Source organism: Triplophysa dalaica, chromosome 8 (assembly GCF_015846415.1).
Source record: "Triplophysa dalaica isolate WHDGS20190420 chromosome 8, ASM1584641v1, whole genome shotgun sequence".
Lineage (NCBI taxonomy): Eukaryota > Metazoa > Chordata > Actinopteri > Cypriniformes > Nemacheilidae > Triplophysa > Triplophysa dalaica.
The window spans coordinates 6,570,324-6,584,282 of record NC_079549.1 but is presented as its reverse complement, the minus strand read 5'-3'; the positions used below and the strand labels follow the sequence as shown (position 1 = coordinate 6,584,282).

At 35.9% G+C, this 13,959-nt stretch overlaps 1 protein-coding gene across 1 annotated transcript; it reads right to left on the bottom strand.

Moving 5' to 3' along the window:
- Nucleotides 1-3,393: 3,393 nt before the first annotated feature.
- Nucleotides 3,394-12,789, bottom strand: pou1f1 (POU class 1 homeobox 1). Its single transcript, XM_056755529.1, has 7 exons — nucleotides 12,648-12,789; nucleotides 6,685-6,834; nucleotides 6,459-6,557; nucleotides 4,713-4,958; nucleotides 3,896-4,060; nucleotides 3,697-3,757; nucleotides 3,394-3,604 (listed from the first exon to the last, which is right to left on the bottom strand). Exons 1-7 carry the CDS (start codon nucleotides 12,787-12,789, stop codon nucleotides 3,394-3,396), a joined length of 1,074 nt encoding a protein of 357 aa, XP_056611507.1.
- Nucleotides 12,790-13,959: the final 1,170 nt, after the last annotated feature.

Genomic DNA, 13,959 nt, shown 5'->3' with positions numbered 1-13,959 from the left:
GTCGATTAATCATACAGTGACCAGAAATTTTAGGGTTCTGTTTTCCCCTGTATTCCCTGTATTTGAACAATGGGGAGCCCCAGCGAATTCAAAGTACAATAGTTAATCACTTTGGAAGTATAAGGTTCTATCTTTCATACATGAACAAGACAGACCCTTAGTGTATTATAAATGTACAATTTTAAAATCATCTCAAATTTGTAAATGGGGATTTCTGTAACAGGTCAAATGCAGATAAAACCTTCTCATTCTAAAAAAACATGAATTATAAGGTTCTGTCTTGCAAAACATTAATTGAAGCAATCATTTTCAAGAAACACATATTACTTAAAATTTGTTGTAAAACAAAATTTGTGCTTTAGTAATGCGTCAACATATTAGCGCATTACAAAATAGTTACATGTACTGCTTTCTATTAAATTGATTTGATATTTTAGGACGCATAACTTTTCTTGTTCAAATGGCAGTGCTAAATATTTAGTCTTGTGCAGATGTAAATTTAGGTAGGAACCAGGGCCCGTATCCCTAAAGAATTTTTGTGCAAAAAGTGGCTCCTAGCGGCCAAATTCTAAGAAAATTCTCAGAGTCATGACGTTTTCTTAGAATTTCCCCTAAAAGTGACACGAAAATCCCAGTTAATATTAAAGCTATTCCTCAAGATTCCTAGCGCTTAAAAGGGCTCCTAAGGCGAGATCTGCTAAGAGCAGGGAAGAGGACTTCTAGTGGCTTAGGAGTTCCCCTAAGCAGCTGCACAAAATGGCCAACAGAGGAGGCAGGAGAGATGTCCTGCAAACACTGGATGACAGAGAATTATTGAGACGCTACAGATTGGATCGTGCAGGAATCATGTTTGTGGTGGACCTCCTTAGAGATGCAATTACTTCACCAACTGGGCCAGCAACAAACCTTGCTCCTCAGTCCAGTTTGGCTTGCGATTCCTTTTTTTCTCCATTTTCTGTGTTTGTAGGATATTTATTAACAAGCCTTCATAAATAGACCAGCCAGCAATCACAGACATTGATAAAAGCTGAGCCGTGTTACCCTCGTTAAGACCACACTGAGTTGTAACGTTGTAATTTCTACTTCATTACGGACAGCCCCTTGAGATAGGCCATCTTGTTTTCAATGGGGTCCATATGGGAGTGAAAGTACAAAATATGCCAGCTAGGATATTAATCTGAGCAAATAAGACACGAATCATTATTTGAACAGGGTGTAATGAGCTTAAGTTTTCACATATTTTAGATTCTAATGTTAGGCTATAACCCCTACAGCTTACTATTCATTTTCCAGATATTTTCTTGAAAGTGAAATATTATTTACAATTACAGTCTGCATAAGATTAGATTGTATAATTATGTTTATTGATTTGAGGGTACATCCTTTGCTCATTATCACCAAAAGTTCATTTTCATCAAACTTGTAGGATCAACCAATCCCGGCTTTTGAAATGATGACTCATACCTAGCAACGGGGTCAACCACACCTCCTCACTAAGATAGGATTTTCCATCCATTCCTTGCTCAGAGTTCACTGGAATCACTTCTAAGCTAAAACTCTTGGCAAGGAATTTTTAGGTTAAGTTAGGAGCTCTCTGAGAGGATTCTCAGAATCTTTAGGGATACGGGCCCAGGACTTTGTTCCACAGAAAGTATGACAGGTAAATAGTCTGGCTGAAATAACATGCTAATGTTTATTGTTGTTATTAAGAACCCATCAATTAAATTCTTGACTATTTGACCTTGAAGGCTTAATATTTTTAAATAAAAATTAAATTAAGAACTTGATTGTAAAAATGGAAAAAAATAGATAAAGATAGGATCTTTCAAATTGGATACTGACTATTCCTCTTGTGTCCTTTCAAAGTGCTGATGAACTCATCAACAGAACCAAGTTAGACTTTGTAGATCAACATCACGTAACGTTAATAGGTTGTCACAGAATAAGAATATATGAATAACTCAATTTTGACAAAAATGTCATATATAACCTTAGAATTCTAAGGTGACAAGTTGCAATGGCCTTTTACTGTAGATTTCACATTTCATTAAAGTAGACATCATTATTCACATTCATAACTAGCATGATTTTCAAATAAGGTCTTAATGAGTTTGTAGAGCGACCTTTCTTAAATCAAGTGAACCATGGTGGAGTCTATTAATTTGAAACTAATTTAATGAACTATGGATGTGTAACTGCTCTAAGCTACCAAAACCAACCCCCCCCCAGAAGACCCCAACCTTTGTGTTAAAATGCATATGGACAAATCCATCATTTTCTTGTTTTCTCAGCATTCCTGTATTATATATACTATATATAAATATAATGCCAAATCCTGCCAACATCATCCCAAACAATATAGTATTTATTGCATTATTAAACCACAATAGGGTGTTATGGGATACGTTGGTGACAAAAACCAATGGAAGGAAGATGATGATATTGTAGATCATCACCCATATCTCTCTGCTGAGAGCTCTTGTGTGCAGGTTAGAGGCTTTGCTACCTCATTATAACGCTGTCAGGAGCAATATAACACAGGAGAAAAACTCCCTCAGTCAAACCCAGACGGAACAGGGCTCCACTGTGCACCAGATATCAGGTGGACTTAATTAACATGCACCATGTTCACAGGGTGTTGTTACAGGACATGTATATAATCTGAATCACACTTACCGTTGTTGTTGTAAATTAATGGAAAGCATGTTTTTCGCATTTTAAATGCCAACAGATTCTTGGAGAGTGACTAATGACTTATGAGATCCTATGATAATATAACAAATCAAGTGTGACTACATTATTAATAATTTATTTTGACATTAATTATATCTGTACAAATGTATCACAAAAAGATTTTAGAACCACATACAAAATTTGAGAGTGCAAATACAGGGATTCCAATGACACTTTTTTCTGATATTCATAGTATATTTGCATATTTAGCCAATATATTAAACTGCGAATAGATTGTATTTTAAATAAATTATCATACCAGAGATATCCAGATGCAGTTCTGCTGTGACGTCACTTTGCATAGACCTCATAACACAAACATTCTGTTATGTCAGAAAGATGAAGTTTATCATTTCTGTGCCGCTCAACTTTTCAAACAAAATATCAAAACTAACCACTGGTTAGAAAAGCTCTAAATTCAGAGCATTTAGATGATCCGGTGTGTCTAGTCCGGATGCTCAAGCGGTGTGAGAGAGAGAGTATTTTAACAAGAACACCTTAAAATGTCATTAATGGTTACTATGCCTATTTTGTGATCTGTTAAAAGTAAAAAAACAAGTTCTTAAGATCTAACTCTTGTATAGGAAATCCACTGACTGCCAAAGGCTTGTGTTGATTCTCCCAAAGGTGCATATTGGACAGTGCATCATAAGAAGATGCTCAGGTCCTACAGGCTGCAGTCTCTTTGGCCATGAATGAGCTGTGGTGTAGGCTGGTTTTGACTCTTTTCTCCCTCTGTCTACGGTTACAGAACCACACACGGACCACCTCCTTCTCCAGATGCAGGCCCTCTGCCAGTCGCACAATCTCCTGAGACGAGGGTTTACTCTTCTCCACAAAATTCCTTTCTAGGGCTTCCTTCGCCCCGAGACTGAGAATTGAGAATTAATTAGATAATAATTAGGTGGAGATGCTGATATAATGGGTTTTGTTTCCTTAATGTGCTTCAAATTCCCTGTTTACCTGATGGTTGTTCTCCGTTTTCGTTTACGCTCATGCATGCCCATCTTCTCATTAAAAAGAGCTGAGACAAATTACAGATATGTGAAAGCCTTTCTTTAGTCTTATGATTTCATTATAGCACAAGAGCAATAGAATGATGGTGGGTATGAATACATTTAAAAATTACACTTAAAGAGTTGGTTGTTGACTGTTGACTCACCACCTGCTTGCTCAGCCTCCTCCAGCCATTTTGCCAGGATAGATTTGAGCTTGCAGGCATTTTTGAAGCTGAGCTGCAAGTTCTCAAAGCGACAGATGGTGGTTTGGCTAAATTCAGAGCCGTGCACGGCCGCCAGTGCCTCACCCACATTGGTCTGTGTGTAACCTGTCAATCAAAGTTAGGTGATAGAAATTAGAATTTTACAAGCAAAGGATTTTCCTTGATGGTATGTTCAAATATATTTCTTATTTATAAATGTGTTTCATCTAGGTTAGTCTCCTTTCAGCTTATTCTGTCCAAGTACTGCCCACTTAGTCAAGACTGTGTTATAAAGCAACCAACCACGGTTTGTTTCAAGTTGATTAACATCCCACGTAGGGGTAGATTTTACTGAAATAGTACAGTATGTTATACCAGAACAGATTAGTGTGGATCTATTCTGGTGATAATAATGCAAATGTGATCAAACATTTATTATCCAAGTTCAAATCAGTTTTTACGGTATTTCATTGACATATTGTGGATATAGTTTACTTTCTACCAACTATCTTAAATAAATCTTCAAATCTTCCAGAGATTTGAGGAAACAAGCTAATCTATCTACAGACATTCATGTGGCAATGTGCTTATATATGATTTTGATAAAACCCTGCACATGTCATTACTTGTTTCATTGCATCCTGTGAATCTCATTGAAGCTTTCTGTGTATGGTCTGTGGGCTTGCTAAAGCATGTCACATACAGTATATAGTGATGTTGTGTAGAAAAAGTAGTCTTTTAATATCATAAACAATTTAGTCCAAATGAAAAGACAAACCCAGTTTGATCCTTCTCAGTTTGAAGTCATTAGCAAACCTCTCTAGTTCACGGATTTGAGGAGAATCCATATCGGGGGGCTCTTCCAGAGGCCGGCTTTTTCTGCGCAGCTCCTGCTTGATGTCACTGAGAGTGTGTTCATCAGTGAGAAGAGCTTGTGGTAGCGGTGGGAAACTGTGGCTCAAAGCACAAGATCCTCCACCCAAACTGTGCTCAGGGAACTTATAGAGGCATGGGGCTAAAGCTCCTTTCGGATTGAAAGATAATAGAAATAAAGGCTGTGGTCAGAGGAAATAACAACTGTGTACAAAGATCACGGCAGAAACAGCATATCTTTGATTAAAAAACATAACTGCACTCTTTAAGTTAATAGGTAAATTGTATTTTACTTGGGTGTTATTGTAATAAAGAACGTTTAAGTTGTTTATTTAATGTAGCCAGCTAACCATTGTTAATGATATGCAAACATCACTATTTTTGTTGCTGCTATAATAGGTTTTTTACACGTTTCAGATAATTATTTTTATATGTTTATGCCTTGCAAAGTTAAGACAATTATAATATCAATATAAATTAAATTTATTCACCTAAATAAGCTTCTTTAATGAGAATATCTCCTCTGCCCCCTTAATTTCTTTCTTCATTGTTATGTAGGCCTACAGGTAAAACTAAAGATACTGGTTTATTAAAATAAAATATTTTGCTTTGAAAACAATATAAAGGCTTGGGAAAATGTGTTAGAATCTGAAACCGTACACTTAATATAATATGCAAATAAAACTTAAAAATATATAGTTTTCACACACTTGAGTATTCAGTATCTAGCAAATCTACAAAACGGTCTTTGTAAGGTTGTTTTATAAAATACATTGATCTGTATCGTCCTCTTGTGGCTGAAAATAGTCACTGCATAGGCCTATAATTATCCTTCGTTCACGTGGAATTGTATTTTGCTGTTTTGGTCCTGTTTGAAAGGTATGCCTGGTTAAATTCAATGCGGACAAAAGCAGGATCTCTTTATTTTTTATTATAATTATACACTCCTATAGGTTCGTTAAACGTTCTTCTGCGGGCTATATGGTTCTATAAATAACCTTCAACACTCACAGAACATTTCTGTTCCATAATTTCTTCGTAGCGGGAAAATAATATTTGGGCTATTCAAAGGTAAGAAGACTTGATGAAAAGGTTCTTTGGTGTGTAAAATGTTTTTTATTATCTAGCGTTAGTGTCTTACATGGACGCTAATATGATTATAGCTAGGATTTGGTATCCATTGAGCAATACATGCAAAATATTCGAATTTGTCTTACTAGCTAAATAAATTAATTTGATTTAAGGATTATTATTTCTTTAACAAAGCAGCACAACAGATAATGCTACACGTGTTACCTCTTTCTTCAGACACTAGATGGAAGCCTAACATACACTGAACTAAAAATCTCTCTTTGTCTCTCAACATACAAACTGAATGCTTTCAATCCTATAGACTTTTTATTTTTACAGTTAGTTTTGATTATTACATTCGTTGTTTGCATCTTATAATTTTCCTTTTTGTGTCTTCTGCTTGTTTCAAAATATATTTTCTGTAAAGCTGATTTGGAAAATTACTAAATGTGTTTTAAATTTATTTCAAATTTAAGCTTGGTTATCTGTGTATGGGTTTAGTTTGCATGAATTTGGTTGAAGTGGGAAAACAGCAAAAGATTCCACTAACTTAAGAATTTTATATTAACACAGGTTTTACCTTGTAATGAATTGGCTCCATTTACCATGTTGGCATGAGGCACACTGCAGGTCTGAAGGATGCGAGTCTGTGAGATGCTGGCAGAGAGCATTTCTTGTGCTGCAGGAACAAAGTCACTACATTGTTATTATACATCACAAACGTAATGCGTTATTGACAGATGACAAAGCATGTGCGCTTAGACATAATACTTTATGCACTTGCACTTGTGCATTACTTTTCACACCTGCCATCATGCCATAGGTGGTCTGCTGGTTGCTATAATGACATGGGGGCATTTGATAGTGCAGGCTGGCTGATGCGTTGCCCAAAGCAGAAGCGGACAGGTGCATATGAGCACGTTTGGACGACTGTACCAGTGGTAGACCTGAGGGGAATAAACCAGACAATAAATTCAAATCAGTGATACATTCAAGGCAGACTCAGATATTGATCTTTAAGGTGACATTTACTAAAACGTGCAATGAAACCGTTAAACTTTTTATTTAATTTCCTTAGGATCATAGTTTAACTGTGGGAGGTAATAAAACCAGCACCATTATATAAATTTTAAAAAGTAGTGCTTCATCTTTTCAAGAACAGCCTCCACAAAATACTTAAAGTATGTCATGATGATCCTCTTGCATGATGAGTTTGTCCAAAACAATATGCAAATCACTTCGTTTAATCAGACAATCAACCTTCAAAGTCTCTTAAAAAATCATTGGTTTATTCAATCCCTAACCTAAGTGCCAACAGTTAAGTGTTTCAATACGATAACAACTCCATTACATTATAGCTCTTCAAACTTTCAAAGAGCTCCATACTCTGACATTGCAAAGTCTGGTAAAGATTCACTTACTGCAGGTAGAGTTGACAGAGGGCATATGTGTATGAATAGATATGCCAAAACATTTCATTTGAAATGAACAGAGTTTTGTGACTTTTGGATGACAGCCAGAGTTCAATTGCAAAGTTTAGTTATTATGCACAAGGGCTTTACGATGGCAAACAATGTGCAGGGATGTGACTCAATCTGGTAAATTTTGCATGTGAGACGAAACTGAGACAAAATAAGTACAGGCTAATTTAGCTATCAACACGTCAATGTAATAATATGTCTGCTTTAATAATTATCTGTGGAAAGTAACAGCTGCGCAAATGAGCTGATTAACCACGTCTACATAATTTCAATGTATTTCAATAAATTACAGTTTGTCTTGTCAATCTCCTCACTGCTTCCTGTGATAGTGAGTGGCATTCATCTAAAACACATGAAACATGTTTTGGTTAAAGAGTACATAAAATGAGATCATGAAAATGACATTTCAGTAAGTGTGTAATGTTGCCGTGTTTGAAAGTAAGCAGTCTGCCAAGTTATAAATCCCGAATGTGAATGAATAACAAAGTTATTGGCTTGGAAAAAAGGGAGTCGACTCTGAATAACGCAAACGAGTCATCCCTAGTCCGATTTGCGAACCACCGTAGATATTGGCCACTATATATAGTCTCTGCCTACGTTTTGCTAGGACTGCCCGTAAAAACTTGTTGTTGGACAGTCCATAAACCAAAATAGGACCTTAACAATCCCTAGTTATGTACTCGTTAATTTAAAATCTGGTCTGTGGTATATGATTTAAAATGATATTGCTGTATTGCATGACAACGTTTTATACAACCAGATTTATTTAAAGGAATGTCAAAAGGCTAGGACATGTGATTAAGAGGATGCAAATATTAACCTATCTTAAAAAGCAGAGAACTACTATCGCTATGCTTCAAGAGACACATTTATTGGACTCAAAACATTTGAAACTAAAGTGAGATTAGGTGGGATTGATCTTTTAAAACAAGCACAAGGAAGTGTCAGCAATGTGTTCGGGGAGAGAACCAAATTGCACGCAGCGGGAAAGGAGCTAATGAAACACTGATTTGTAAAAAAAAAAAAAGACACGCAAGGGGGTAAAACAAGAACGAAACGAAACACAAACTGAAAACAAACGCTTCCCACGATGGGGCAAAAATAATCTAAATACAAACAGCGACACAACGTCAGCAATACAGCAAGGGTAGGTCAGTCAAGGCAAGCAAAGGCAAGGCAAGGTAAACACATGGCAAGGTAAGGCAAGGCAAGGAAAACATGGTAAGGTGAACAAGCAAGGTAACATGGCAAACATAGCAAAACTATGAACACAAGAGTCCAAGGGTGGAAGTTCACAGGGCTTGGGACCTGGGGGGAATAGTTTTAGTCCTCGACAAGGGGGCTCGCGAGTGCAGTTTAGGGCCAATACAGGGAGTCCCCTTGGACAATGGGGTGGAAGTTCTATGTTCCCCTGAACTGGGGGGACCTGCCAGCTGTAAGAAGGTCTGTTAGGCCGGCTGTAAGACCGGCTGAAAGTACGGCTCGACAAGGGTGGGGACTGGACTGAATGCAAGGGTGGGTGCTGGCTGAACTTCTGGCAGGGATGCCGGGTGGAACGCCGGCTGAGTCGCCTGCTGGAACGCCAGCTGAGTCACCTGCTGGAACGCCGGCTGGATATATATTTTGATTCCTACTTAAAGCCTTCATACTGTAGCTTCCTGCCAAATTGGTTAAATCGTTTTGTCCGACCATGCTCCCGTCTATTTAGATAGGGATTTAAGCAAGCACAGGACCACCAGGATCTGGACATTCAATTCTTCCTTGCTGACTGTCAAAACATTTTGTAAATCAATGTGTGATTGGCTCAAGAATTAGTGGACAAATTGGGCCCAATTATGTTGAGTCAGAGCTGAAATTGGTTTGGATTACACACATCACATTAAGAAACTTCTCTCTTTTCCAAAGTACTATGAATATGCAAACAAATCAAATCGAATGTTGGCCCATCAAATAAAGAACTAAAAAGTTAAATAACAATTAAGTCAATGAAGGTGTCAGATGGCTTAATCTTGTACAACTCTAACTCGATTAATAATTTATTCAGAAATTATTATGATATATTGTATAAATCACAGATAACTGCTGAGTAATTTGATATTTTGGAATTCTTAGATTAAATTCCCTTTACAAACGTGAGGATGCAAAAATACTTTTAGATGCACCTTTGTCACCGGAAGACGTTTTTAGTGCAATTCAATCTGTCTTCCAATAAATATCCAGGTCTTGACGGATTCCCCTTTAGTTTTATAGAGTATTTTGGACAGAATTTAACCATTTTGTATTTTTTTATCCATCCGGGATAATGACTGTATCTTTGATCCATTAACTATAAACTGCGCTTCCACGTATTCTCTCTTTCCTGACTTGTTTGGTGTGAGTGGTGCATCATCCTTTTCCGTGTTTTCATGCACTCTCTTCCGATGAGCGCTATGTGTGTGAGTCCTCGCCCTCTCGGCCGCGTTTGTAGTTAGCACCGTGTAGTGTATTTAACTGTCACTTGCATTTAAAATCAAAGAAGCGTTCATAATAAAGCAAAACATTGTGGAGAAAGGGCAAACAGCATATAGCCGCTCTGTAATGGAGATGTACTGTATTGTGATTTTGTCCGATGATGTTGCGTCTATAAATCACTATTTTAGCAGCACTTAAAGTAACTGCTGGTGGCATTCAGTTGTAAAATACAGTATAGTGTGACAGGATTAGAGATATCAAATGCTAACACATGCAAACACGCCGCGATGAAGTCACAAATATGCTAATGTGATAGGAGATGAAGAACACCCAATTTTTCCTTATGCAGATGATGTCCTGCTGTATATCTCCATCCCTCCCTTGTTATCGGTCTAATTCCTTGTCACTTCATAAACATTTTGTTTGACAATGGTAAACTAAGACTTGAACTTATTGTGACAAACTGTTTTACCAAGGGGTTAATATCTGTCATATATGATGCCTTGGCTGACACAATAGTGTCTGGGAAAAGGATTTAGGTCACAGAACTGATTATGCCGATTGGTCCGTTGTTGAAAAAAAGATATTCTGAGTGTACTTCACTGGGGGTTCATGAACTTAATTATAAATTCACTAATATAAATTACCTTGCACAATTACGTGTGAAAAAGATTTACAGAAACTCTTCTGGTCTTTGTTTTAATTTAAAAAAATGTAAGGGAGCATTTCTACATTGCTTTTGGGATTGTGATAAAAGTGCATGATTTCTTACAAAACCTCATGGAGATGCAATTTTATTTATCTTTTGAATTATATTTATCAATTGGAGTAGAGACAATATTTGACTCTAATACTAAATTAACATTTACATTTATTCATTTGACAGACATATTTATCCAAAGCACCTTACAAGTAGGAGAGCACATAAACATTTTGTCAACACGCTAAACAATACCATTGGTTTAAAAGGCCATGCTACTAGGAGGATTAACACTTGAGTAAGCAATGGACAGAAAGAACACGTTTTTTTTAGACAGACAGAATGTTAATTGTTAGTCAAATAAATGTGGAACAGTTATGTTTCGAGGTGTTTTTTGAAAGATATGAATGATTCTGCAGTTTGGGTGGAAGCTGGCAGTTCATTCCACCACCGGGGAACAGAATGAGGTTTTTAGACACCTCTTTGGCACTTCATTAATGTCCTCTCTTAACTCATTATTTTACTGTGTATTTATTTATTTTCCTGACTGATTGTATTTACTTCAATACTATATTTTGTAGTTTACTTTTTTCTTTTCTAATTGCACCATTGAGGCTGTAATTGTATGTTGTTGGACATTGGATTAACCAATAAAAAAATAATAAAAAAAAATAATGAAAGATTGTTTATTTTTGAACGCAATTAAATATTTATCATCTCTTTTATTCAGGACTTTCGGCCAATTGTACCAACACCCTTGAAAACATTTGTCAGAAACACAGACACATTTCTCACTATTTGTTTATTTAGAATACAAGTTTTATTCTTTCTCCTCTCTCAGGCTCAGTCAGAAGCAGACATGACAATTAAAAAATGTTTCATAGACACGATTTTTCTCCAAACACATTTCCTAAGGGAACAGGAGATGTGATCTATTGAAAGGTCATTTTTTGTTATGATTGCGTTGACAGCAGTGTGGATTGGAAGTAATGCTAAATAAGATGTGAACTTTATGGGTCACATTGACTAGGTCAGAAGGACATCCACTTATAGCCCAGACTCCATCTTTCAACATTTTTCTCTTCTCCACATAAAAAATCCTTTATGAGAAATATTCCCCAAGGATAAATGCTTCTATTTCAATGTGAAGAAATATCTATAAAAGTCTAGTTATTGATCTCCAGTTTAAAATGTTACATAAAATACCGCAATGTCTGAGATTATTTAAATGCCTTTAATTGAGATGTTCCAACTTTAAGAAGTATGTTAGAATTAACTTTCTTTTAGACAAACAATTGCCCGAAGTTAACTTCCGGTCTGTATTAAGTTATAATATAACAATTTACTTTATATTGAATTAATATTGATATTACAATAAATTATATTTTACTATATATTAATTGTATTAAATTACATTAAAAGTACTTAACGATTATAGATTCTTTGCAGAGCTCTAACGAATATTACAGTAAGTTTGGGACACATAACATTTGTTTGTTGTCTATAAACACATTTAGAAAGTGAATAAAGTAAACAAAAAAAGCATTTGCCCCCATTGCCTAAAGCTGCCACATAAAATGAATGTATGGCGAGTTGCTGTATAGTGATATTAATGCTTTTCATCTGGTATAGCTTCAGGTTTAAGATTTTCCATTGAGCATTAAATAGTAACACAAACCGGTACAAAAGGAAAACTAAACTAAAACCAAACAACAACAAAATGCAATGTATTATAATAACCATATCTTGCACAGGCCCAGTAATACAGTATGTAATGTAGCACTATTAAGAATAACTAAATGTATAAGAAAATTGAACCTTTTTTAAATGCATAAACCAGCAAATACTCATTAAATACTATCCATATTACTACTGTTTATAGTACTTGTATCAATTTACCAGTGCACAGCATTTTACATCAATAACAAAACCTAGGGAAGCAATTTCTGCTCGTTTTAAAACACTGTTTAGCTATTTCCCAAACCAAACTATGGACTTTTACATGGTTTATTTGCATTTATTTATTTGCATTTTGGTATTTTTCCTGCTGTCAGTGACCCTTTCGTAGCAGACCCTTTTGAGGGTCACAACAGACCAATTAAGAAACACATTTCTAGATTGCCTGCATCAGATTTACCTGAAGATATCATGTTGGTGGTGTGGCTGGAGACGGGTAAGCAGTCGGAAGGTCCAGTGTGATGCATCAGCAGAGGCAGGGCAGCTGAATCGCCGCTTAGAGTAGTGAAGGAATCACTGGCGCTAAATGCCTGGCAGGTCATGACCGTAGATGTTCAACTACTTACAGACTACGTCCTACATGTACCGAATCTGCCCACCTGTGTGACACGAGCAGGGCGTGTGCAGGTATTTATATCGATCCCCCTCAGACCCTCTCATTTATGTTAATGTCCTCTTGCTTTCAGCACACCATGGAAGCCCACAGCAGCTTCCTGAGGTAAAGCTCTGGTAATTAGGGCAAAGAGCTGTAATTTAATACTGTCCATTTTCTCTGTGTGTGGTTTTCAACAAACCAGGGCTTATGTGACTTAAGTTAAAGTTTCTGAACTGATCTGCATTAATTAGCAACCTAAACATGTAATTACAGTTAGATTCAGTAAATCAGTATGACTGCATTTAATATGGATTTATTGTTGGATGTAAGAGGATGTATGTTGAACAATATTCATATTTAATGAGGGTAGATGACACAACATTTTATTGTAAGATTTTATTTAAAATGTATTACCCTTGCATGCATATTAAAACTATTTTTATTCATTAATTTGTGTATTTTATTCATTATTTTGAACATTTCAATATGTTTATAAGGTGGGTAGAAAATAAAATATGTCTACTTCATTTAAAAAAAGATTTTGGCTCATAATTTACATCTCTGTCTAATCCTTAAGCTTTTCAAAAATACTCCTGGAATACTGCATTTATATATTTACACTTATGGCTTACTTACATAAACAACTCTAATAAATCTGTGAAACATGTTATGATATGACTTCATATATGACGTTTTTCAATAATTTCATAGTGTTTAGCTGACAGACACATCTGATCAATCAGTATTTGTTTTTGTTTGACGTGTTAGGTGAAAAAGCATTAAAAGTCTTTGTCCTGAGACAAAGATGTCTTTACTTGTTTACCTAAACTAATCACTCTTCTTAGGTAAGCAGGTGCCCATCTCTGAGAGTCAACAATAAGAAATCTGTTCCCCTTTCTCATAATGCTCCAAAAATGTATTCTTACTATTGGCCACTATATAGAACAAACCCAAACAAAGAAAGTTCAGAAAAAGTTATTTTCTATAAGGTATTTTTTAGAACACATTGTTTAGAATGATGTTATGGTTAGGGAAATTATGAGAGAATTGTATTTACACTACAGGCTATCAAAATGAATGATAAAAAGGACAATATCAATTTACATATATAACTAGT

Coding starts and splice junctions, on each gene's coding strand:
- pou1f1 (XM_056755529.1), bottom strand. CDS start 12,789: ATGACCTGCCAGGCATTTAGCGCCAGTGATTCCTTCACTACTCTAAGC. Junction 6,558..6,684: donor CACCTATGGCATGATGGCAG/GTGTGAAAAGTA, acceptor TTGTTCCTGCAG/CACAAGAAATGCTCTCTGCC. Junction 4,061..4,712: donor ACTGAGAAGGATCAAACTGG/GTTTGTCTTTTC, acceptor TTTGATTGACAG/GTTACACACAGACCAATGTG.